The 25,998-nt window shown below is 38.5% G+C and overlaps 2 protein-coding genes across 2 annotated transcripts in view; one reads left to right on the top strand and one right to left on the bottom strand.

The window, feature by feature from the left end:
- Window positions 1–23,107, bottom strand: part of ampd2b (adenosine monophosphate deaminase 2b) — a 58,132-nt gene extending 35,025 nt beyond the window's left edge. Inside the window, exons 1-3 of the mRNA XM_074645015.1 lie at window positions 22,968–23,107; window positions 2,726–2,892; window positions 2,350–2,549 (exon numbers count right to left, since the gene is read on the bottom strand). Of these exons, the coding sequence (XP_074501116.1) occupies window positions 2,350–2,464 (115 nt within the window). The 5' untranslated portion in view covers window positions 2,465–2,549; window positions 2,726–2,892; window positions 22,968–23,107. The remainder of the gene's footprint in view (window positions 1–2,349; window positions 2,550–2,725; window positions 2,893–22,967) is intronic.
- Window positions 11,051–23,104, top strand: gnat2 (guanine nucleotide binding protein (G protein), alpha transducing activity polypeptide 2). The gene is made up of 9 exons (XM_074645059.1): window positions 11,051–11,184; window positions 16,111–16,153; window positions 17,010–17,151; window positions 17,282–17,439; window positions 18,769–18,897; window positions 19,193–19,322; window positions 19,765–19,918; window positions 21,324–21,535; window positions 22,953–23,104. The coding sequence occupies exons 1-8, from the start codon at window positions 11,079–11,081 to the stop codon at window positions 21,512–21,514; spliced, it is 1,053 nt and encodes a 350-aa protein (XP_074501160.1). The 5' UTR covers window positions 11,051–11,078; the 3' UTR covers window positions 21,515–21,535; window positions 22,953–23,104.
- Window positions 23,108–25,998: the final 2,891 nt, after the last annotated feature.

Raw genomic sequence — 25,998 nt, 5'->3', positions numbered from 1 at the left:
CAAGAAAAGTAACGGCAACAAAAGTAACGGCAACAAAAGTAACGCGCAACGGAAGTAACGCTAAAAAAAAGTAGCGTGCGACAAAAGTAACGCGAAACGGAAGTAAACAGAAGTAACCCGCAACGGAAGTAACCCGCAACGGAAGTAATAAGCAACGTAAGTAATAAGCAACGGAAGTAATAAGCAACGGAAGTAATGCGCAACGGAAGTAACACGCAACGGAAGTAACGCTAAACAAAAGTAGCGTGCGACAAAAGTAACGCGAAACGGAAGTAAACGGAAGTAACCCGCAACGGAAGTAACGCGCTACAAAAGTAACGCGCTACAAAAGTAACACGTAACGCCCAACGAAAGTAACGCGTAACGAAAGGTACTGTAAATATTTCCATTTTATGCTACTATAAACTTTTATTTCACCACATCTGAAAGGGAAATATTGTAGTTTTTACTCCACTATGTTTATCTTAAATCTATAGTTACTAACTACTTTTTAGATATTTGTTTTAGAGCTACAGCGATTAGTCGATCGACATAAAATTAATAATCTATTTTGATAATCGACTAATCGTTTCAGTCATTTTTTAAGCAAAAATAACAGATATTTTCTGGTTCCAGCTTCTCAAATTAAAAATTAATAATTAAAAATATTTAACTTTTGGACTGTTGGTCAGAAAAAAAGATATCAATTGTCTTAGAAATGGTATTTAAATAGCTGGAATCAGCGAATTTTTAATTTTCTTAAAAATCGGTGCAAACCGATCATAATCAATTATCAGAATAGTTGACAACTAATCGATTAATCGTTGCAGCTGCAGTACTCATTAAGCATTTAAAGACTTGACACCGCCAATTATTCAAACAGTCCATCTAATACAATTAAATCATTTTATATCTGCAACCTGTTTTCACTGCACGTATTACTATTTACAGACTGTGCTGTATAATCTGCCCAAAACTACATTAGTGCCCTTTTGAAAAAACAAAAGACGATGAATCATCTACTGTAAATGTCGTCTTTGCCTACTCAGACGGTTCCCTGGATGCTTTAACAACATTAAATGTGAATGTTATCTTTATTTGCTTCTGCAGAGAATTTCTAAATCAAGCCCCCGGAGGCAGAATCTGTGCACATCTGTGTCCTCTATGTCTAAAAAAAAAACAGAAAAAGAAATCTGTCTCAAGAATACAAAAGCCAAGACCGCCTCTCATCATTCCAGAGACTGTTCACTCCTCCAGAGCAATTTCTGTAATAGCTCCTGTCAGCTATAAATGAGGGTAATCACACGGAGCATCCTGATTGGAGGGGCTGGTGAGTCACTCAGACATCCAGCTGTTTATATTGTCAGGGCCACAAATCAATCGCTCACCGCCTTCACAGTCGTCGTCCTAATGTCACAGCGTGTCGCCGCCAGTCAGACACATCCCCGACGTGACCTGGGTGATTTTTTTTTAAAGATACAGCATATTTTTAAGGCAACGTTTGTGTGTGGGTTATGTAATTCTAAAATAAATAAAAAAACATCTGCCAGTAGATGGAGATTATCTGCTTCATTTTCATTGACCTTAAAATGTTTCTCATTAAATTATACTAATATGAACTGAATGAACATTATGAGATGACGCTGAATGAACTGAGGGAGAGAGGTGTTTAAATGGCTGGCATTTCGTCATATGGTCACTCTTTGTGGTTTGGATGAAAGGCTGACCAGCGTGTGCATACATCAGAGTGGAGGCTAATCCTCTCATTCAGCAGGGGGATCAAGTCCTGAGGTACCAACCAACCTCCATACTCTCTCTCCAGGCCACATACGGCCATGTGGGCTAAATGAAAAACACCAAAATCACTGTAGTGAAGTCTTTCCATGGTGCGTTTTTCACCTTGCAACATGTTTAACAAGTCAAAAACTGATATTTTTGGACAGGTTATGCAATATTTCATCAACGTCAAAAATGGTTTCACACGGCATCAGCTGATCCTATTGCAAATTAACTTCTGGTTGATGCTAGAGAATATAAATATATATGCATGCTGTGACAAAAATAAGCCAGAGGATAAGCCAGCACACTGACAAGAAACTGCAGGGTACGAATGTCGAAATCCTCCAGCATCCTCTGCTACACCTCCCTAATCAACAGGTTTGCATTTCTCCAAACTACTCGCAGAGAAAAAAAGTATTGCACCCTGTGTCTTCGTCTTTCTTTCATTAATAAATCATCAGAAATCAAAGTATGGTGGTTCAAAAAGTCAGAATGCACAGTCCAGAGCCACAGTATACCTCAGGCTCATTTCATGTTACAGGACCAACACACACCCTCTCCATCCCCCATCCCCATGCTGTCTCCACTCACCTGTGCTGGCTGCATACTGCAGGCTGCCCCGCTTCCTGAAGGGGGAGATGGGCTTGTTCTTGGCCCCGGTGGTTGTGGCGGTGGCGGGGGTCCCTGAGGGCAGGTTGGAGGACATGATCCCAGGTTGTTGAGGTTCAGCTCGCGACTGGGATTGTGGAAAAGCAAGAGCTGAGTGAGTCAGAGGACGGAGCGTCGGAGAGCTGAGGACGGATAGAGAGAAGAGATGAAGCACAGATGCTGGGAGCTGGAGGGGGTTTGATTGCAGTCAGCGCATGTGTGAATGTGTGTATGTGTGTGTGTGTGTGTGTGTGTGTGTGTGTGTGTGTGTGTGTGTGTGTGTGTGTGTGTGTGTGTGTGTGTGTGTGTGCGTACGTGCCTGTGAGCAGGGATTTCCAGACTGGTTGGTCCAGCGTGGGGCTGTGGAGCATCCCTCTGCAGCGAAACAGACCACACCCCCCTCCGAAAGGCTCGCTGAGCTGCAGCGCTGATGATGGAGGCGGGAGAGAGGGGAGAGGGGCGGGATGGAGGGGCTCGGCATCCCCCCTGCCACGCAGATACACACACACACACACACACACACACACACACACACACACACACACACACAGACATACACAGACACACACAGACATACACAGACACACACAGACACACAGTGGGTAGAAAACACACACAGAGCAGCCTGCAGTTCTACTGTTGCCATGACAACCACAAAATCGTGGGCAAACCAATGGAGAGAAAAGTTGTAGTTAACAGTAGAATTGAGAGGAAAATTAAATGTGACAAAAATGTTTGCGAGCAACAGACTTATTATATAATAAAACAAATAATTATGCTAATAAAATATTAAAGCTGCAGTGGGTAGAAATGGAGATTTCACAGACTGGAGGAAAACAACCAATCAGAGCCGAACTGGATCCTTGCCGTCTCTGAGCAGCTGTCAATCACTCGCAAACTCCGATCAAACTGTCAAACTAGGCAGCGCTGATCAAATATGAATCAATATTCTGTTACTGTAATGCCTATTTCTCTCCTCAGATGTTTCCAGAAACATCTTGTAGTGTACCATTTAGCTGTAAAATGAGAACGATTGTGACCTGGCAACCATGTTGAGATCAGTTGAGAAAATACCAAGCACCGCCCACCAGCCGGAGCTCAGCCAATAGGAATGCTCTCTCTCTCTCTCTCTGAAATGACCTGTGATTGGTCAAAGTCTCCCGTCACTGGCTAGGTGTTTTAAAGCCTGAAAACAGAGCTATGAGGAAGTGCAGAAGTCTAGTTTTCTCTCAGAACACTTGAATTACAATATGCTGAAAGGTTATTATGGAGTTTTTTGCCCAATGATGCCAAAAACATTCGGCCTACTGTGGCTTTAAATCATTATAATCAAATCAAAGAACACAAACACCACACTAGATGTACTGCCGAAACAAATCTTAAGGTAAAAAAAAAGGAACATTTGCTGCAAAATTAAAGGACTCAAGTATTGTCAAGAAGAGTAATTAATGCAGGATGTGCAGAAATTAATTTATCATTCTAGAGAGACAGATGAGAGTCTAACATCTTTCCTCTCTACAGACTAAGAGCTCACTGAAAAAATATGACAGGATGACGGAAACCTCATGTCTATTCAATCCTGATATAATCACTCGAAACATCCACCTCCTGATTTAAAAACACAAAATATAACGTGAAAACCACAATGAGAAACTGGCAGAAAACTGATGGATAATGATGAAGTAAAAGACTGGCACCAGATCAGAGCATTGCAGCAGAGGAGCGTGCACTGTGGAGCCAGCGTCCTCTGGTGGTGTTTATGGGGAAGTGGTGAAACAGACTGCAGCACAACATCATACTGCAGTCTGGAGTGTGAGATGAGCTGCTCAGTGATTAAAATGGAAGGACACGTTTACATCACCAAGCACCAATTCAAATTAGAGACCTTGAAAGGATCACATGGTATATAACCTCTGAATTATACTTAATTGCAGGAATGAATTATGGTGTGTGTAAAACAGATCACAGTGTTATATTCATGATGCTCAGCACAAATGATCCCTTGTTATGCAGAAGGAAAGATGGTCTGTTTATATTTGGTTCAAGCCTAAATTATAAAGTATATCTCATAGAATATAAAACTACACTGTATATGCAGCTGAATTTAACCAGAAGTCAAAGATCTCTGTATTAGGGCCACATTGAGGGGGGAAAAAAACTGAGATTTGAGAATAAAGTCATAATATTATGAGAAAAAAACGTTGTAATATTACGGGAATAAAGTCAAAACTTTACGAGAAAAAAAGTAATTTCCTCCTCCACAAAAGAGTCAGTTTCCCCATCAGGTCCGTGTGGTTCTTTCTTCAGAATAAACGTAGTTTCTTGCACAATCTTTTCAAGGTCCTGATACTGATGATAATGTGGTGCTGATGTGACAAAAGATGAAGTATTTGGTTATTTGTGAAACTTAAACTAAAGTATAACTTTACAAGATGCTCCACGTGACTCATTTTCACACAGCTGCTCTATTTCCCCTCTAAAATAACACGTCAAATTACTACTTTATAATATTACGACTTTTTTTCTCGTAATATTATAACTTTATTCTCGGAATCTCAGATATATTATTTTCCTTCAATGTGGCCCTAATACTCCGTCGTACTGTGAGCACAGTCACACATATAGATAATTTACTGGTCTCCCTGAAGAGAAAGGGCAGTTGTTTGTTTTCGTTCAGTTCTCAACCCATCAAAGGAACACTTGATCTTTCAGTTTATCAGAAAAATTCACATTCAAAAATCACCAAATTTGGAGATGGATGGTTTTCACTGGACAGGAAGGGTATTCAAAAAACTGTATTCTGAAATGTAGCTATAGTAACTAAAGCTGTTGTGCAGCTGTGGGTCAGGAGCGGGCATTTTGAGGAGGAAGAAGAAGGAGGAAGAAGAAGAAGAAGGAGGAGGAAGAGGAAGAAGATGAAAACAGGAAGACAAATGAGAAGCACAGGACAGTCCATCATCACTAATCCTTTAAGGCGTTAGCATGTTCGTCATGCCTCAATCGGGTCTCGGACACACAGCCTCAGACACCAAGAGCAAGCCACTTCCCACTATGACTGAGGCCACCTCATGCCAGGTTGCATGTAAAGGCAGATTTCATTTCGAGTAATTAAGTTATTATATAAGAGTTATTAAGAGACAAAGAGAGAGAGAGAGAAAGAGAGAGAGGGATCCAGCTCCCACAAAGGACACTAGAGAGCTCTGAAGCCCCAAACATCACCGTACGGTCTTTTAATCCGTCACATCACAGAACATAAGCTCTGCCCAATATCCTCGCTTATAGAGAGGTAGGACTGTGGTGACATCATCCGTGACGTCAACCTTCAACTCCCAGATAGTCATCACTAAATTAAAGTCAAAATAAAATGGAATAATGAATTAATCGCATCATGCTCAATTAGTCGGCCTAATGATCAGATATGCTGACAGCAGCAGGTGGAGTTCAGCTTCAGTAGACTGATGCCAAACACAGCAGCTCATCTCATTAACAACAGGCAGTTTAATGAGCTGAGACTCTGGTTGGTTCAAATTATACAAACTGAGCAAGGACATGTAAACGTCTTTGTTTGGATTAGAAGACAGAATTGCAGTTTAGGAAACAGGCTTTCTATTGTGCAGCTTTTTTTCATCCAGATGGTTAAAAGAGTCTTTAAAGATTCTAGCATTACCTTCACAACAGTGTTTAGTGTTGCTAAACGACCTTCTGGGTTATTCAAAGACTGACAGGTATTTATCTTTGGGAAAATCCGATGCTTATTAGCACAAACTGTGGAAGCTCCATCATATCAGAGAACAACACTAACTAGATGATACAAGATGTCGAACTAAAAGGCCAAAACTGATCCAATATAGTGATGATGTACCAATCTAATGGTTATAAAAATGAAGACCATGTTCAGTGAGAGTGAATAGGACCAAAGTAGGGCTGTCAATTGATTCAAATATTTAATCACAATTAATCACATGATTGTCCATAGTTAATTGTGATTAATTGCAAATGAATAGCACATTTTTTATCTGTTCAAAATGTACCTTAAAGGAAGATTTGTCAAGTATTTAATACTCTTATCAACATGTGAGTGGGCAAATATGCTGCTTTATGCTTTAAAGGACGCAAGATTCAGATGGTGTTTCTGCTGTGCAGTTTTGAAACATTTTGCTGAATTTCTACGTTTTGCACAAAGCAACAGAAAAATAAATTCCATGCTAAAATAAAATTTCTTCCATGGTAAATTTTTTTGTTTCTTCATAATTTTTTTTTTTTGTATTTGCAATTTTTATCATCCCTCTTCTTGTTCTTATATTGTGAATTTTTCACTCAGAAATACTGAGAAAATTCCCTTAAACAAAAAATCCATTTCAGTAAGGAATAATGTACAGCGAGCCGGTCATTGTTGTGAAATAAACCTCGACAGGGCGATGCCGCATCCCGTCGCGACACATTTTATTTCACAAAATGACCAGCTAGCTGTACATTATCCCGCTTATTACACAGCCACTTACTTAAGAAATCAATAATTTGACACAAAAACGGTCCTCCAGAGTCCGACGTCAAAGCTGCGCCCATAGCAACGGTCTGTTATACATAGCAACGGTCTGTTATAAAGAAATAACCGACCGTAGAACGCCGTGATTGACCAATCAGAATCAAGTATTCAACAAAGCCCTGTAATAATGATGATGCATAATGCATAGTTAAACGTAAATCACAGAAAAATATATGAATAAGAATTCTCAAAATCTGCTTTTTCTGTTTGAATATGATGCGAGTTGATATATATATTTGGAAAATTTAAATAAAATCTTTAATAAATAAGTTGGTGTCATCCTTTATAATTCTACAGAGTTAACAGCAGCTATATGATGGATGTACAAGACGTTTTGCGTCAGAGGATTAACAGCGAGTATCACAACATCTCGCTACAGTACGGTGTCTCCAAGCTTCCCCTCTGCGTCATCCGAGGGTGCACACGTACTTATTTTTGTAGACTTGTGGAAAAGCTTGTAGAGTAAAAGCACATGAGCTCATCAGTGGGCGGGGACCGCCCGTAATGGAGTCTACAGAGGATTTACAAAGTGACATCAGCACACGTCACACACTCAGGAAAGTAAAGAAGATTCATCAAACAAAGTTACCTTTATGTCAGAGATCTTTGATTATCTATCTGCTCATTTATCTGCCTATACTTGGATGTTCATTCAAAGAGGCTCTGCAGTGCGACCTCACTACAGTCACAAGTTTAAGCAGGAGAATCAGCTCTTTCTTGTGTCTTCATGAGGTGTTTGAAGATGCATTAAAGGCTCACTGCGATCATAAAAAGCTGCATCCTTACTCATCCTTTTCTGCACCGTAATGTGAGCAGGATGTTGCTAAAAACACAAGTCCTACATGTTCAGTTTCCCTGTACCCACCACCACCCAAAAAGAGGACGTGTTAAGCCCCTGCCTCTCGGGTTGATCTGAAGCTCTGCGGGTAATCTTGTCAACAGATCAGAGACGCAGGGACTGATCACAAAGCGGGGCTGCGCCATCCACCTCCTAATGGGATTGGCCGCCATCGCTAGATGTGCTACTGCGATTAGCCTGCTTGGAAGCCTTCAGGGATTTAGACCTGAAACACCCTGCCCCGGGGCAATTAGCACTACATGCTTAGGGCCGAGTGGCGTGAGTTTAATGCTCGGTGGGTCAGCACAGAACTGGACTCTGACAAAGTGAGGTGGTATGAAGCGGGTTTTTTTTTTTTTTGATGCATTGATTTTTATGTTTGTGGGGCTGTTCAACAGATTATCTACGAAGTATATTTGATGCCTCTAAGTATTATAGAGATTTTATAAGGACGATCTTGGACTGTGAAATCGTCGTTTCTGTTTCACCTTCATTCACGTGTCACACTTTTTCTTCTTCAGAGGTCCCAGTCTGTCAATCCTTTAGCTCCCCGCTGAGCCTATTTTGACCCTGACGTCACTGACCTGGCTCTCCGACAGGTCAGTGACCTAAGTTCTCTTAAACGTGCTCCTCCTACAATAAACACACAGAGAAAGTTAGAGACGTGGGAACAATATATTTTACAAGAATTCCCATCTAGTTTAAGGTTGAGCTGTCGCGGCCTGCTTTTATTAGATTTTACTGGATTAAAAAAAAGGCTTTATGGGGTGATGTGCAGTTAAACAGCTGCAGCCTGATTAAAAGACGCTGCCCTACTGCTGATGTACTGCTGAACACAACAAACACATCTGCCTAATTTTAGCCATAATCACCACAACACATTGTACACAAAAAGAATGAGGACATCAATTAAGCTAATGAACGATTAGTAGATATTTCATGCTTGTAGTCACACAACACGCAAAAATGCTGTGGTGGTCTTTTTTTCTGAATAGTTTCTAAAAGACGAGGCCTTAACGCGACTAAAACAAAACTCCAAGTGTATTTTGTACAAACAATGTTTGTTTGGCAATGATTTCAATATTTTAGCACGAAAATTTGTATTCTTACTTTATAATATTTTTGACCATTTTTATATTGAATGTACATACTTGACTTTGGATTCTTTTTGTTATCTTATTTACATTGTTATTGATCTTATTTGTTATTATCTACTTGATCATATTTCATTATTATAATAAAACTACTGCATTTGGAGTCAAAATTATACAATTCTGTTGTTTTTATTGATTTTATACTGTGCACAATGGTAGAATGTGATGTTGCACAGGGTAAATCTCATGGCTAAAAGCTCCATTGTGGTCACATCGCCTCCTGTAGTGGATATCAGTAGTATTTTATAGCCAGATTCCCTTCAAGAGGTAGAAAACCCATTTGGCACACTTTGGGTATCCAAGTGGCCAAATGGAGAGTCCTCCTGGTCCTATCCTTACTTAAACCTTTGTAGAATCTATGTGCTTTGTGTTATTTATATCTGCTTTGGCACAGTTGTAGTGAAGGAGTTTCTGAATGAATTCAGTGGCATCTCTGTGCATGGTATCATTGCTATAATGGTGTTATCCACTGTCTAATCTAGAAAACATTTTAAGGCGAGGATAAAAATTTAATTTCTTCCTTTGGTTCATCACAATTTACTCAGGCAGAGTAACAGTCACAATGTTACTCACACTGGGGGTGAATTCTCTGAGGTCTTACCTATCCATAGAGACCAAGATCATGCATATAGACCTGGTAGTTGTGGAGCTATTCTTGATTTATTTTGGGTATGGCTGTCTAGGGCGAATAACACCTACAGATACCAGCACACTAGGGCTTAAAAAATATAAATTAAAAAAAAAAAAGTGTATGCTTTGATCACACCTCTAAAATGCAATGTAAAAATATGTAAATTAAAGGTAAAAGCAAGGGAAACACTTTGTAAACTGATGGTTTTCTTTGTTGGGAAAAACATATATTTCAGTAACAACCCGTCTTCTGCCTGAATTAATAACCTCAGATAGAGTATCTAAGTATAAGTCCTCTAACAGCCCTAAAGACCAGGCCAACTGACCTCCACCTATCAGTACCGCAGCGCTGACCTGCTTACAGATCAGCTGCTCCAAACAAGCTTACAGGACGTAACATCCCACATACGTACAGCTGTCTTAAAAACCTCTGCTCTGGATGACAGAAAACATGAATATTATTGAGATAGTTTCAGTTATGTTGGATGCAACTTATCCAACATATTTAGTAGGTTGTGTCATTGCCGAGACCCCTCCACTAAACCAAACAGCGCAGCGCAGTGACAGTTGTTTTATTTAGCAGGCACCGCACCACCGGGGATTTAAACGTCTTAACTATAAGAAGTTTATGAGAGGTTAATGCCTCGCTGCTTCGTCCATGTGACACTGAAGTCAAGAGTCCGACAGCGTGGATCAAAAGAGCAGCGTATATGCACACTGACCTCAAACCACACATTTATTTAAATGGACAACAGACATATATATTGCCTTTAATAGGCTATTTATTGTGTTTATTGTTTTTGTTTGATGGCTGTGTGGTACTGCTGACTGTACAACAAATTGCCCCTAGGGGATAATAAAGTTTTCCTTGACCTTGATCTGTGTCAGGTCTAAATGTTTAAAATTGTTACCACAACCATATACAATGTATATATATTAGGCTCTATGGTGACAGGAAATAGTGTGTACTGTTTTCCTGTTATACAGTTTGTACCATAGAAATGTATAGTATAGTGTACTTCCTCCGTATATATATACACTCATAGACTTTAATAGTTACACACATAAATGTATATGGACAAATCCAATCGATGACTGATGGGATCAATGACTCTCACTGAGCCCCAATGAGTGAGTTTATTTTCTCCTTTTGCTTTACATCATTCACTATTGCCCTTATTTCACTAATAGGATTGGCCGTCCAATCAGGAAGAGGCACCTCCTAAGTCCGGGGTTTAGGCAGAGGGAATTAAAGGGTGTATCTCTGGTGGCACAGAGCCGCTGAATGATTTGAACCTTGAGTTGGAGCCCATCTGACCGTCTCTAATCGAAAGAGGCCAAGAAGCCAAGAAAGCTCAGGCACCTCCCTCCCAATCCCCTTCCGCTCGGAAATCGCCTTTCAGCACGATTAGCGCTGCAACCAGATTCTCTCCTCTACAGCACACTGAGAACCGTCAAAATTTCCTACCTTGAGGATCTTGAGTTTGAGGAGGAGGAAGAAGAAATGGGTGCAGGAGCAAGCGCCGAGGACAAAAAGTCCAAGGAGTTGGAAAAGCAACTCCAACAAGATGCTGATAAGGACGCTAAAACGGTCAAGCTATTACTGCTTGGTAAGTGGACTTATGAACAGTTTTCCTTTGTTTTTGTCTCAGACTGCAGGTGATGCAACGTGCTCAGACTCACTTCACAAGACTTAAGACTTCAAAAGACTACAAATTCTAACTTTTAACTCTCCATCTCTGATTGAACAAGACTTTCGATGGAGGTGGAGGTTCAGGTCTGCAGAGTAGAGCAGGAGTCTTGCAGTCAGCCAACACTCAACAGGTGTAACTGATAAATAGGAAAATGCACAGCTAATATAACAGTTTTAGTCAACTTTCATTGAACCCTGAGAGGTAAACAATTGGTTCTAAATTTCAGAATGAGTTAATTTATATTACAGATCATTCACTTCATATATAATAATAATAATACTAATGTATTCATAAGTTAATGATGGATGCTTCACTCTGGATGAGACTCATTTGATGCATATTCTTCAAATCTTGGATGTGAGCCACCTGAGGTGCATTAAACTGCTCCGACACAGCTGTTCACTGTGGTATGCTCAGAGGATTTACAGGCTTCTCTTCTAGATAAAACCCTACATTAGTTTATTAGAAAGACGGGAGGACTGTTTAAGCTTGTGCAAAACTGAGAGGGCATTAGCAGGAGTAAAGCAGAGGCAGATAACGGAGATACGTTTGCAGGTATTACAGGGATTTTAGATGAAGCTCAAATACAGAAGATGTAAGAATTAAGAGAACAGATTTGAAACTAAACATTAGTAATAAGACTTTCATGTTAACTACTTATCATAGAAATACTGCAGAGACTTGAGCTTGTTCAGCTGTTCTTAAAGTTGTGTTTTTGTCATTATGGTGAGCTGTTTTAAATAATTTTGCAGAACTCAAAATGTCTCTACAGGCATGGAAGCATTTGAAACATTTTAAAAAACGATATTCATTCAATTTGAAAAAGCATAGTGGCAAAAATGTACTTTGACTTTTCACTTCTAATGGAAGGACGTTGGTGCTTAAAACCATCACAGCCTTTGGTCTAAATGAATCACGGCCCAGCAGCGATATGTCAATCCGATTAGCTATAACTGGTTTAGTGCAGATCCACTTGGTGGTGAGGTCTTTGTTGATCCCTCGACTCGCACAGAGAGAATAAAATGTTTTTTTTATGTTCGCACAACGTTTTAAAATACCAGTGAAACATTTTGATTGAAATCTAGGAAACAAAAAGGATTTAAAAAATATAGATTATTGCTATTTATATAGCACCAAATAAGGGTGAAAGAAAATATCGAAAATATTATATTTTGTGATACTGTATTGATTCTCAAAAACACTTGATTTTTAACGAATAGTTTACATGCAATGATTAACTCAGTCAATACTTTATTTAATTCACAAAGAGATGCACCCTCTTAGTGTTTATGTGATAAATACAACTGCAGATCCCACTTTTTTTTACTCATATTTCTTTTACTCATATTTTATGCATATGGAGGTGTCTTCTTTATGCAATTGACAGTTTTCCTAAAATTAGATTAAAAGAAATCGCAATATATTAAATCTTATAACCCCTGAATCATGATACGTATCGTATCGCCAGATTCTTGCCAACACACATCCTGTGAAAGAGTTGGATTTTGTGATACAGCAGATACAATAATGACAGCAGAGCATGGATCTCTGTGCTGTGATGGATGCTGGATGCTGGAAATAATCTGATGTATAAATGCTTTTAGTATTTAATATAACACCTAAAACTTTATGTCTCACAACATTGCATTATTCTTTCAGAGTGTAATCTGTGTGTCTGAACACATAATTCAGTTAGTTAATTAATAGTTAACATCTATTAGATACACAGAGGAGTTGTATCAGAGATCAGACAGGAAGAACTGAGTGGATAAAGACAAGAAGAAGAGCACCATCTTGTGGGCTCTGATGGACGTTGTGAAAGCAGCCAGAAAGAGCAGTTTTAATTTGAACTAAACATGTTTGTGGTTAGATCCTTCTGTGCAGGTGTGCTAAACAGAGACACAAACATCGGTGAAGATGTCTTAATAAACAAATAAATAGAAAGATAAAGCATGCCTCCTTTTATGGAGGACCACAAGAGTCACGTAAATAGTAATAAAGCATTTAATTGATTAATAACTAATTGTACAATAAAAATAGTAATAATATTACATTTGTTTACAAATCGAACTAAATTACAAAGTAATTCATTATTTGACATTTTAAGGGGCAATAAAAACAAGAATTATAAAAAAGAATTTACAAATGAAATATTAATCCATCAATAAATAGAAAAAACACCATAAAACAGTCATCATTTAAAAATACATTCATGAATTCATAAATAAATAATGGAATTTAAAAATATATTGTAAATCGCTTTTTTAATTTCAACTATTTATTGATGGATTAATATTGCATTTGTAAATTCTGCCCATTAAAATGTCAAATAATGAATTACTTTGTAATTTAGTCCATTTATTCATGTAATAAATACATTTGTAATTTTTCTATTAATGGATATTTTTATTCTACAATTAATTATTAATCAATTAAATGCTTTATTACTATTTATTATTTACTCTTGTGGTCCTCCATACCCTTTGACTCTATGAAATTTGATAAATTAGCTCTCAAGAACAACAAAAATGCTGCCCTTGATTGTTGCATAAACTAAGACGACTCAAATATTTTTCCTACAGTTTGTGTGTCATAACTGAAAAGAAAAAAGTCTGCAAAACCTGCACCATTTAATTTAGTTAATTAAATTAAAAATATCCTTCTATGGTTCTTCTGCAGGATAAACATGGACACAGATCTCAGGCAGGCAAACTCACTAATCTTCCTTTAAATCTCCTCTTAAGACTCACTTTTTAACTGATGGTGCATCGTAACTATTTATATGATTTTATCTTGTTTAGATCTTAAGTTCTGGATGTTAATTATTTTTATTGTAAAGCACTTTGCAACCTTGTTTTGAAAGGTGCTATATAAATAAAGTTAGTATTATTTAAAGAGCAGATTTAATGTCACTGCAAAGCCACATTCGCTAATGAGCTCGAGGTGAAAGAATGACTCACGGAGAGGATAATTAAATCATCACAGCTGATGAGAACCAGTCTCGATACAGTCACAGTGCCACCTTTACTACTTCATCACTTACTAATGACTGCTAGCGGGGGGGGAAACCCAACAGTTTCTCCCTGAGAAGGCTGGATGAGGCCACACGAGTGTCGAGCAGTAAGTCTGAGGATGGGGCTTAATAACGTGAATCCAGTGAGAGCAGGACTCTGTGATATGAGATAGTTGACAGTGTTTTGGCTGCAAGCTTGACTTAAATTGTACATAATTGCAACCGTCCACATTTTGCATTAATGTATGCACACGGTGCATCTCATCTCAGAGGGAACTGGAGCACGTTTCTCTTCCTGTCCTGTCTCGATTGCCTCGTTCAGTTTCAGTGTGATTTGCTAAAGCCAACACACTGGAGCTCAGTGTTACAGCATGAGGTGCCCAATGCACAAAAACCTGCTGATAATCTGACATGAAATGCTTATGGAAGACCAAACAGTACATTATAGCTCAGCAAGACAAAAAGATGATGTTGTTCCTGTTAGTGGAACCTTTAGGCAGCTTCATAATCGCCATCATCTCACAGACCAGCTGAAACAAACAGAAATAAATGCACTAGAAGCTGTCCCCTATACCAGTTTTTGGGCTTCGACGCTTCGGTGAGAAATATTCAAAGGTATTCGAAGCTTCGGGGCCGTGCCGCTGCCGCTGCCGCACTACTGTACACATACGCACCTCTACACATAATAAACAGCGATATCCGCCTGAGAATAACTAATAATAATTAATGTTGAATATGAATAATGTTGTGGGATTATTCCTTATTTCATGGGCTATTTTGTGATAAATACTTTATTATTACATACTTATATATATATAAAAAAATAATACAAAAAACTAAGCATCCGATTTGAAGGTCGATTACCATGGCAACGGTCGAAGTTTCGAAGCATTCGGGTCAGCTCTAGAATGTACACATTAAAACTGTCCTCAGACAACGCCGTCTCATTTCGCTTTTATCACCTGTAGTGGATATTGTTCGACACGTATATAGTTTGCCTGTTTACTCTGCCTACCGTGCATGCTATAGAGCATCTTTCTGTGCCTTTTTTTACTATTTATATTTGGCGAGGTAAATAGTTTTTACAGCAGGCTCATGTAAAGGTCTACTTTTGATTAATGGTGTAATACTGACACACATCAGACGGGGGATTTGTGAAACTGTTCAACACCAAAACAGTGGATTTTCTTGAATGGCACTGTCACGATTTCCATAAAGAGATGTTAGATGTTAATATCTACTTCCATTAGCTTCTCCAGCAGCAGGCTGCAGTATCAGAGATCAGACAGGAAGAACTGAGTGGATAAAGACAAGAAGGGCGCCACCTTGTGGGCTCTGATGGACGTTTGTGTAAGCAGCCAGAAAGAGCAGTTTTTATTTGAACTACACGTTTGTGGGTAGCTCCTTGTGTGAAGGTGTGCTAACTAGTGAGATAAACTTAAGAACTCCTTGCATACATCAAAACAGCTTTTGCAAGAGGACATACCAAAGAAACCTAAATATAGTAAGTTACTGGGAACTGAACTGTGATTTCCATAAAGAGATGTTACTTATAGGTTACTCTAGCATTACTCTTTAGAGTTGTACAAACCAAAAGTCATGTAATTTAGTTCCCATGTGATGAAGACAGACATCTGCAAACTTCAGAACAATCCTCCTGAACACTTTGGGTCAAATACTGCTCCTTTAAACCGACTCATGAAAGCACATTCTTTGGCTGTTTATGGCCGACAGTGTGTTTCTACTCGCTGGCATGTCAAAGAGAAACACAGCAGTTATGTGTGTTGTTTCTAACCTTTTTTTATTTTTTATTGTCTTATTCTCCCCAGGCGCTGGTGAGTCAGGGAAAAGCACCATCGTAAAACAAATGAAGTAAGTATTAAAAATAAGTGATGGAATTTGTTTTTCATGTCATCCTAAAAAAAAAGTCAGTCATTGGCAAAGCAATGCAAGTTTGTTTAATCTCATCGGTCAGGCGTGCAGCCAGCGGGCCAAAGCTCCCTCATCTCTGTCTGGTTCACTTGCAGCGAAGCCTTTTAACAAAAGGTCAACAGGTCAAACATCCGCTTACTCTGATTTGTCAGCACTTGCTTTGTGCAGCTAGTTACACTCAATGTGAGCCGAGTGAGGTCAGAAACACACCACAGGGTGGCGCCGTGAGCACCGCTGGACGTCCAGGGTGTTTCTATGAATTTTTTTTTTGACATGTGTGGAAATCCAAATCGAGCACATACAGTACGTCCTAGTACAGGACTATTCAATATATATTCTAGAGGGGACATTTACGTTCACTATCTGATCTGCAGAGCTTTGAATTTAAATTTGAAAACAATACAGCTCTTTAATCTTAGTAGATTATTGTTTTAATAAACAAAATGTCGCACTTAACATCTTTTTTATTCAGTTAAATTTCCTCTGCTTAAACATCCTGAGTTCAAACTTTTTAACAAAATAAGTATTTATGTGCTTAATGATGATCTTCTAATAATCAAACAATGTAAAGACCCATAACCTTGGTGTTATGTCAGCAGGTTATTTAAATAAAAACACATTGCTTTTAACAGTGTCAATAGCGTGAAAGGTATAACGCTGATTAATGGGAATAAATTTGAAATTATTTTTTAAATACTTTTTTTTTTCTTCGTATTTATAAATGATCAGCTCAGGGCAGGTTTGAGGTTATTAAAGGGCCGGATTCTGAACTAAAAACACTTCTTCCTGTGTACAGGATTCTGCATCAAGGTGGTTACACAAAAGCGGAACAGATGGAGTTCAGAGCGATCGTCTACGGCAACATCCTGCAGTCTGCTCTGGCTATCATCAGAGGCATGGAGATGCTCAGCATTGATTTCGGCTCGTCCGCTGCGCAGGTCTCGTATGACACTTGTACACCAGACACGATTAACTTGTAGAGTTCATTTTCACTGACATAAAAATGATCGTACTATAAATAGTTCAAAGTGCTGATGTATCTTTGTTCCGTGTGCATTAAAACCACAGGAGAATGCACAGAAGCTGCAGAACTTGTCAGACTCCATTGAAGAAGGCTCGATGCCTGCTGAGCTGTCTGACGTCATCATGAAGCTGTGGAAAGACACTGGCGTGCAGGCCGCCTTCGACAGAGCTGCTGAGTACCAACTGAACGACTCTGCTGGATAGTGAGTCCATATCTACTACTGGCATTGATACTAGGGTGATACTAGTGTTTTCCAAAGCCCAAGATGACGTCCTCAAATGTCTCGTTTTGTCCAAAGATATTCAGTTTACTGTCACAGAGGAGTAAAGAAACCAGAAAATATTCACATTTAAGAAGCTGTTATCAGAGAATTTTTGACTTTTTTCTTAAAAAAATAATTAAAAAAACAATTAATCGATTATCAAAATATTTGCCAATTAATTTAATAGTTGACAACTAATCGATTAATCGTTGCAGCTCAACTCTACAATCAAACAACTACTTCTTGTATTCAGTTTGCCGTTGCTTCACAAGCTGTGTATTGGCAAGAATCTGGCAATAAGTATCATGATACAGGGGTTACGATTCAATATATTAAGATATATTAAGATAAGATAAGATGAACCTTTATTAATCCCAAGATGGAAATTCATTCAATTGCGATTTTTAAAATTTAATTTTAGGAAAACTGTCATAGTATAAAGAAGACACCTCCATATCCATAAAATCTGAGTAAAAAAAAGCTGATTATGCAATCAGAACAGTGGGAACTACATTTGCATTTATCTCAGTCCCTGTGACATCCAACGTAACAGCACTACTTCTTGTACGATCTGAGTCACCCAGTCAATTATTTTCTCGATTAATCAATGAGTTGTTTGGTCTATAAAATGTCAGAAAATGGTGAAAAATGTCGATCAGTGTTTCCCAAAGCCCAAGATGACGTCCCTCAAATGTCTTGTTTTGTCCACAACTCAAATATATTCAGTTTACTGTCACAGAGGAGCAAAGAAACCAGAAAATATTCACATTTAAGAAGCTGGAATCTTATTTTTTCTTCTTAAAGAATTACTCAAAGCGATTAATCGAACGTGTATGAACATATGTGTATATTTATATGTCTCTATTGATAATATAATGAATCTAAGGTACACACTTTAATACAGCATCTAACCTAGTTGTTATATCTCTGCCCCCTTTTTTATTTTTATTTTATCAAAGTTTTTTCTATTTATTATTATTATTTATTTATTTATTATTATTTATTTATCTTGTTTTGTCTCTTTGTTCGTTTCTAAGCTCACTACTTAAAAGTTTGTTTATAAACTTTGTAAGTATGATTGCATATATGAAAAAAATCTAAAATAAAAAGTGATTAATCGGCAATTAATTCAATAGTTGACAACTAATCGATTAATCGTTGCAGCTGTAATTGATGACAGTACAGAGATACATGTAAAACTAAAGAGGCAGCTGGCTTAGTGTTTACAGATAAAGACGATTTCATATCTGTTTGTTCTGCCATCGTCAGCTACCTCAATGAAATGGACCGAATCAGCAAGCCAGACTACCTCCCCACTGAGCAGGACGTGCTGCGATCTCGAGTCAAAACAACTGGTATCATTGAAGAACAGTTCGCCTGCAAAGAGTTGTACTTCAGGTGAGTCACAAGGGGGCCCTAAACTGATCAAAGTCTGACACCACCAAAGGCTGATGCAGGCCCAATTCCAATCCGGTCCCTACAACCCTCCACTCTGTGACGGAGCGAACGCCACGCCATCACAGATTTTTCTCATGTCGTGCAGGCCTACCTGAATATAATATGAAATATCCATAAAATGTCACTTAGTCGGGGGTTGTCAGTTTACTCAAAGATAGAAAAGAGGTTGGGAGCCACTTCCTTACAGCACTGTGATATAATCCAGCACTGACTTTGTTGTCTGTGTGGTGAACAGGATGTTCGACGTGGGCGGCCAGAGGTCAGAGAGAAAGAAATGGATCCACTGTTTCGAGGGTGTGACCTGCATCATCTTCTGCGGAGCTCTCAGTGCATACGACATGGTGCTGGTAGAGGACGACGAAGTGGTGAGTTGAGAGTCCACCATCGTAAAGCGTAAAGAGACGACGCGTCCGCTACTCAAACTCAACCTAGGGCTGCTCAATTATGACAAAAATCACAATTATTTTGGTCAATATTGAGATCACTTTTATTCAACATGATTACACGCTGACTGATGTATACATCATGCATTTAGAAAGCACATCTTCTAGCCAACATTTTAAAGTTAAATGCATCAATCTGGTGCACTTTGAGAGCAAAATTGAAAGGCTTCTGTGAAGAACTTTGTGCTCTAGTAGAAAATGTAATCATAAACACATTGGTTGTATAGATATGAATTAGGGATGGGAAAAAAATCACCTATGTGTCACGATTTTTTAATTCATTTTTTAATGCCAGAATCAATATATTGAAATGTGATTGAACTGCACAGCCCCGACTCAACCCGTTCCTCTCTGACCTTTTCAGAACCGCATGCATGAGTCCCTCCATCTATTCAACAGTATCTGCAACCACAGATTCTTCGCACTGACCTCCATCGTGCTTTTCCTCAACAAGAAGGATCTCTTTGAAGAAAAGATCAAGAAAGTCCACCTGAGTATCTGCTTCCCAGACTACGATGGTAAGACCGACCGATACTGCTTTAATGGTTCGTGTGTTACACCCGCTGCATACTGAGCTATGATGTTGTAACAGTGAGAATAGAAGGCTACATGGACGGGGGAATGGTGAGATTACATTTGCCAGGCATGCAGTGAGAGTGGATCAGCTGCAGACAAGTCATCCTTCAGCTTTGATTAATATTGAACTCTAACAGGAGAATAAATAAATTTAGTAAATAGCATGAGAACGCAGACAAACACAACAGATTGAGATTCACTTGTGACCAAAACTGACAAAATGATAAAAAGAAGACTAAATTCAATCAGGTGGGTTTTGTCTGCAATGAGGTCACTAAATCTCTTGGGATTCTGAGAAAAATAAGAGGTTTTGTACACAACACGTCTGTTAACATTATATTATAGTTGAATTTATCCAGTAACACAAATTTCATGGTAATGAGGTGATAATTAGCAAGTAACCTATTTGAAATGTCTTTGTAATTAATGCCAAATCACCCCAATAATTACCTCAAAATCTATCGAAAAATTACTTTATTAAAAACATTATTTATAATTATACGCTAAAATAGCATATAATGGTTAAAATAGGGCACTTTTGAGCTTTTTAAGACATTTCAAATAAGTTATTTGTTAATAAATTAAATGTATTATTATATTATTAAATGTATTAAATAAATTATCGGCTATTGGGAAATAGCAGAATATAATTATTAAATAATGTTTATAATAAAGTCATTTTGAGGTAAATATTGGGGTAATTTGGCAGTAATTCCAAAGACGTTTCAAATAGGTTACTTGCTATTTATCACCTAATTACCATGAAATTTGCGGACCTTTTAAAATGAAGTGTTACCATGGATACCTCTGTTACATTGTCTATGTATAAAAAGAGACTTAGAAATGCTGACAAAATCATTTGATTTGGGGAAAAAATATCACTCTTAGAAACTGAAAATATGGCAATTACTTTTTACCTTTACTCCTACACTTAACACTATTATTTTATTTTTTTTAAATATACTGGTGATTTTTGTCATGGTAATATTTTTACCTATTGCATGTCCTTTGGGTGTGGTTTTTATATATAAGCCATTATAGGTTTCTATCACACCCTCACACGTATTTTACATTCTTTTCATGTGAATTGCATTTTACTGTCTTTTTATTTTATATGTGTGAAACAAATAAACATAAACAATAAACATAAGAAAAAGTAATGAATCTTGAGATTATAGCTGCAGACAGTAAGAGCCTCAGCGTTGCTCCCTAAATTAAATTATGTGATGAAATTATATTAAACTTACGTCATGTCAGCTGACCGACACAATGATGTAAGGATCAGAGTACTTGTTTGTTTTTTTTACAACAAAACTCTCATAAATCCGCTCCCTTCGTTTCTTTTAGGCTCCAACACGTACGAAGACGCCAGCAGCTACATCAAGACGCAGTTCATGGACCTGAACATGAAGAAGGGCGTGAAAGAAATCTACTCCCACTTGACCTGTGCCACAGACACAAGGAACGTCGAGATTGTGTTCAACGCTGTGACGGACATCATCATCAAAGAAAACCTTAAAAGCTGCGGTCTCTTCTAAGCAGCTGCGGATAGAAAAGAGGTGTGTGGTGACCACACCACATCACTCCCGGGGACTTTGTTGATACACAGTAATAGGGTCCAGATGAGGCAGACCCCAGACAATTCAATTTAACCCTCGTACAGCGAATCGTATCAGGCAATCCGGTGTTGCCAGGCAACAACTTCTGACCATTACGTGAGCCGACACAAACACAAACCACACAGTTTAGACCCTTCCTCTGGGACCGCTGAGGATGAGGAAGATAATGAGGACCACAATCCCTGTAGTGATTATTTGTGATTAAAACCAGTAAAGCTGAAGAGGAAGTTAACTTTTCATGTCACATTGAACCTGAAGATTATGAAGCTATGAATGCAGAAAACATGTTTACCTTTAAAAGACAGCAGCAAAAGATTTTACCCATGATTTAAAGGGGACATATCGTGCTCATTTTTAGGTTTATGCTTGTTATTTTGGGTTTCTACTAGAACACGTTTACATGCTTTAATGTTCAAAAAACACATTATTTTCCTCATACTGTCTGTCTGAATATACCTGTATTCACCTTCTGTCTGAAACGCTCCGTTTTAGCGCCTGTCTCTTTAAGACCCCCTCCTGAAAAAGCCCAGTCTGCTCTGATTGGCTTGCGAGAAAAACATGGTGCACCTTTGCAAAGATTACTTGCATACTTTTGTTTTTACTTTTAGTGCGTACTGCAGCTGCCCTTACAAAGTACATCCTGTAGCATGCAGTATGCATACAGTTGGGACTAGGGATGTTAATAATTAACCGTTTAACCGACATTAAGAATTTTAACCGATTAATACAATCGGTTAAACGGTAAACTTGTCACTAAAAGGAGAAAAGCTGGTAAACTTTAAGTGAGTCTGAGCCAGAGTTGACACAGGAAGTTGGCTCTGGTCTTGAGGAGTTGTAGCATTTACTCACCGACAAATAAACTGTACACACATTTCTACAGCTACGTTCACAGCTATAACACCACCGCCAACCGCACACAGACGGTCTGTCGGACACTCGTTAACATTACGCCGCGCTGTAAGATCGTATGTGTGTGACAACGGCGAGCACGAAGCCACCAGCAACTCTACATCTCCGAACGTAGCACGCACTAAAAGTAAAAAGAAAATATGAGATTTGGAACGTAGCCGTAGTTCTCAATCTATGGCTGGACGATATACTCTAATGAGCCTGCATGTGACATAGTAAGGGGAGACAAATCCGAATGGCTCGCTGAATCACATGTTTTCTGATCTCAGCAGCCCACAAAAAAACTGACTGGGTTGTCTTATTTTACAGTTAGTGGGTTGGTAGGCACTCCAGATACCCACATGTATGTGCACAAGCACTGAAAAAGTGAGTTTTTCATGATATGTCCCCTTTAAGGTGATTTCAACATGTTTGAGATTAATTTTTTCTTTTGTATTTTTCTTTGCAGAACTTCCTTTCCTACCTTAACCCCTCACATATTGGTATTAACTGAGAAGTGTACTGTTGGAGCACAGAGGATCCTCAGGTTGTCGTGTTCACGCCATTGCTGCTTCCAAGCCAAGTCCCGGTCCTTGACTGACACATCATCGTCTCCAACAGTACATTCCTGCAACACAATGCACACCCAGCTGGGTTGAAACAAACCATCGAGTCACCATGTTGTTGTTGTTGTGGACATACAACTTTCCACAAGGTTTTCTAAAGTACAGCATTTGTCTCACGCCAGAAGCTGCTGGTTTGAAGGTATGAAGATGAAATAGTTGCTCATTCGATCCTCGTCGCTCCCTTCCGACTACTATGTTGTGAGTTATATTTAATATTAAAACCAAGCTCTGTAAAAAATAAATTAAAAAAATAATAAAATCGGGGGAAAATATTAATATTTTGAATAGCAACATTGCAACCTTGTTTTTGTTTTTGAGTACAGTAGTGTCTGTGGTCTTGATATTTAAACTGTAAAAAGTTGCTGAGCAAATATCTCAGATATTCCCAGTGCTTGCAGTGTACCCAGATTACAAACCAAATTGTTCATGTATCTAATCTAAATAGTGTTAATGTATTCAATTCATTTAACAATTTAATGTGATGAATACATTTCAGAAGGTCAAACATGGTAGAGAAACTTTGTACATAAGAATAGGTAATTCAATATATTTTGAAAGATAAATCTAAGAGAGAGTGAAACACTAGATGGATGATGCTTTATTATGAAAAGGGAATGAAAATCTACTGAGTTTGTCCTTTCTTATGAAATGTAGAGGCATGAAATAAAGATGCATTAACTTCACTCGTGTCTCGGGTTTCTTTGCCGCAGCATCACACCGTCAGTCACTGAATAATGTATACGGAATTAGAGAAACAGAGCCGTCAACACCGAAGGAAAGCCTCAGGCTGATACTTGTTGGGGGACAATGCCGCTGTTATACGAGTTTTCTAGTCAGTCGAAATGGCAGCGTGTGGAAGTTCATTAACAATAAACCTATTGAGAGAGCAAAAACAAATTAAAGCGGTAATTAATCTGCGCGTTGAGATTTACTGTAAGATTGTGCAGGGACAGATTCATGAGATTTGACGGCGAGTGAGAGCAAAACTGAGAGTGTATTCAGAGTGTGGAGCTGAGAAGAGCAACTACTGTACATCTTTAGATTTGAGTGAGCTTCTTGTGCTCCCGTATGTACTTTATATTTCATTCAAACTCCGGGGCGAAGTTGTGCAACATTCATTCTATCTGTCAAGTGTGTCCCAGTGTGGTTCATTAGTATTTCAACAGTAAAAATATGTTGTATTACCCTTACAGGAAGACATGGACATGCACTGCTGAGGCCTTTCAGCCAGAAATTACATATTGTCAAGCACAGAGTATAGACCTTAAAGGATGAGTGTGATGATATTTTATATGTTTCTTATTAACAAATCACATGAAAAGACCAAAACCATCAATTATTTCATCCAATGATTATTCCTCTGAGCCATAGACCTCCATAGTTATCTAAAAACTATTAAAAACACATCAATGAGCCACTGTAGTTTATTTTTGATTCAATCCCACAAAGGGTTCCCACCTTTTTTTCTAGATCATTTTCCAGGACATTTTCAGTGATGATCTAGCTGGAATGACAGACAGGGATAGCGCCATACACTAATATATTCCTCTCTGCGGAAGACTGATTTAAAAGACGTGCCGTCTATGGCTATAACTTATCTATGAAATCATCTCTTACCTGCTGAGAAATGCCGCATCAACTTAGGCAACTGAACCAAACATGCTAACCGATTTAAGAATATTCAACTGTTTAAAACAAGTTGGAAAGAAAACAATGCTATGTCGTCATCCAGCCTTCATGTGACATGATATGAGGGTGCGTTCACGGCGTTTCCACAACATTACGGAGAGCAATGACTGGAAAATTGGTCACCTGTTTTCCAGGTATTGTAGGATGCGTGGGAACCCTGCCTCATGCATCGTCCTGCAGCTATAAATACTCACTAGCACACCAAACATGTATTAATCCACAGCTGAAAATAGTCTTTAATAAAACATACTTTTTACTCCTGTTGGAGTAACATTTGCTCCTCGATGTTTGCGGAAATGTCTGAGCCTTTTTTAAGAATTAAACTATACATCTGTGACTTAAAGATTTACATCTCCAGTAGGGATTAAAGGGCTCGGGGCTGAGTGTCACAGACAGGGAGGGGAAGTCAGAACGTTTTGAGAGAAGCACTAAGACATTGGTTTTCATCTTTTTATGGGATTTGTTGAGAAAAAGAAAAAACTCAGAATAACGTCAGCCTCATCTTTTAAACTGAACATGCACAAATTGAGGATTTGGGGTTGTTGCTAGGGCACGATTTTGAAAAAATATCTAATTGCTTTTATTTAGACTGATATTCCATTATGATTTGCGATATTAGAGGGAATGATCATTTTTACATCATTGTTCTCATTTTCAATGAAAAACATATTCAAATGATTATGGTGTGATTTTTGCAGAGATTCTTATGTCTGTAAATTGCTGCAGAATGACATAATTTCATTTTAAATGGTATTTTTACCTTTACCAAATATTGCCCCTCCTGCGATTTGAAAGTTGCAGTCGACCATATGGCGATTTCGATAAAATTTCGAGTAATTGTGCAGCTGGTTGTTGCGCTTAAGAATCTGTCCCTTCACGCTCTCATGAGGGCTTGAAGATTGATTACAGTTTGAATCTATGTTGCGATGACTCTTGTCATTAATACATTTCCATGGAGGGTTGTACTACAGAGACAACAGGACAATGAGGACATGTTGGTGAGCTGTGTTGTGTGCAGAAGCTGGAACAAACTGAGCCCTCAGCTCAGGCATACAGATGTGTCTAAAGTCTAAAAATAGTGTTTCCAATTTGCATGACCTCCAACTCTGCATGGTTTAGGTGAGACTAGGTTGTTATGAATCTTCACAGTGGATAACAGATTGGTGATGCCTGTGGGAAGATTTTGGTGTTGGTTTTAAA

The sequence above is a fragment of the Sebastes fasciatus genome, chromosome 8 (genome assembly GCF_043250625.1).
Source record: "Sebastes fasciatus isolate fSebFas1 chromosome 8, fSebFas1.pri, whole genome shotgun sequence".
Lineage (NCBI taxonomy): Eukaryota > Metazoa > Chordata > Actinopteri > Perciformes > Sebastidae > Sebastes > Sebastes fasciatus.
This window is presented reverse-complemented; position numbering and strand designations above follow the sequence as displayed.

What these genes read in the sequence shown, in the direction of transcription:
- gnat2 (XM_074645059.1), top strand. Translation starts at nt 11,079, where the DNA reads ATGGGTGCAGGAGCAAGCGCCGAGGACAAAAAGTCCAAGGAGTTGGAA. An exon ending in TCGGCTCGTCCGCTGCGCAG is followed by an intron (nt 17,152 to 17,281) that starts GTCTCGTATGAC and finishes TTAAAACCACAG; the next exon opens with GAGAATGCACAGAAGCTGCA. An exon ending in TGGTAGAGGACGACGAAGTG is followed by an intron (nt 19,323 to 19,764) that starts GTGAGTTGAGAG and finishes TGACCTTTTCAG; the next exon opens with AACCGCATGCATGAGTCCCT.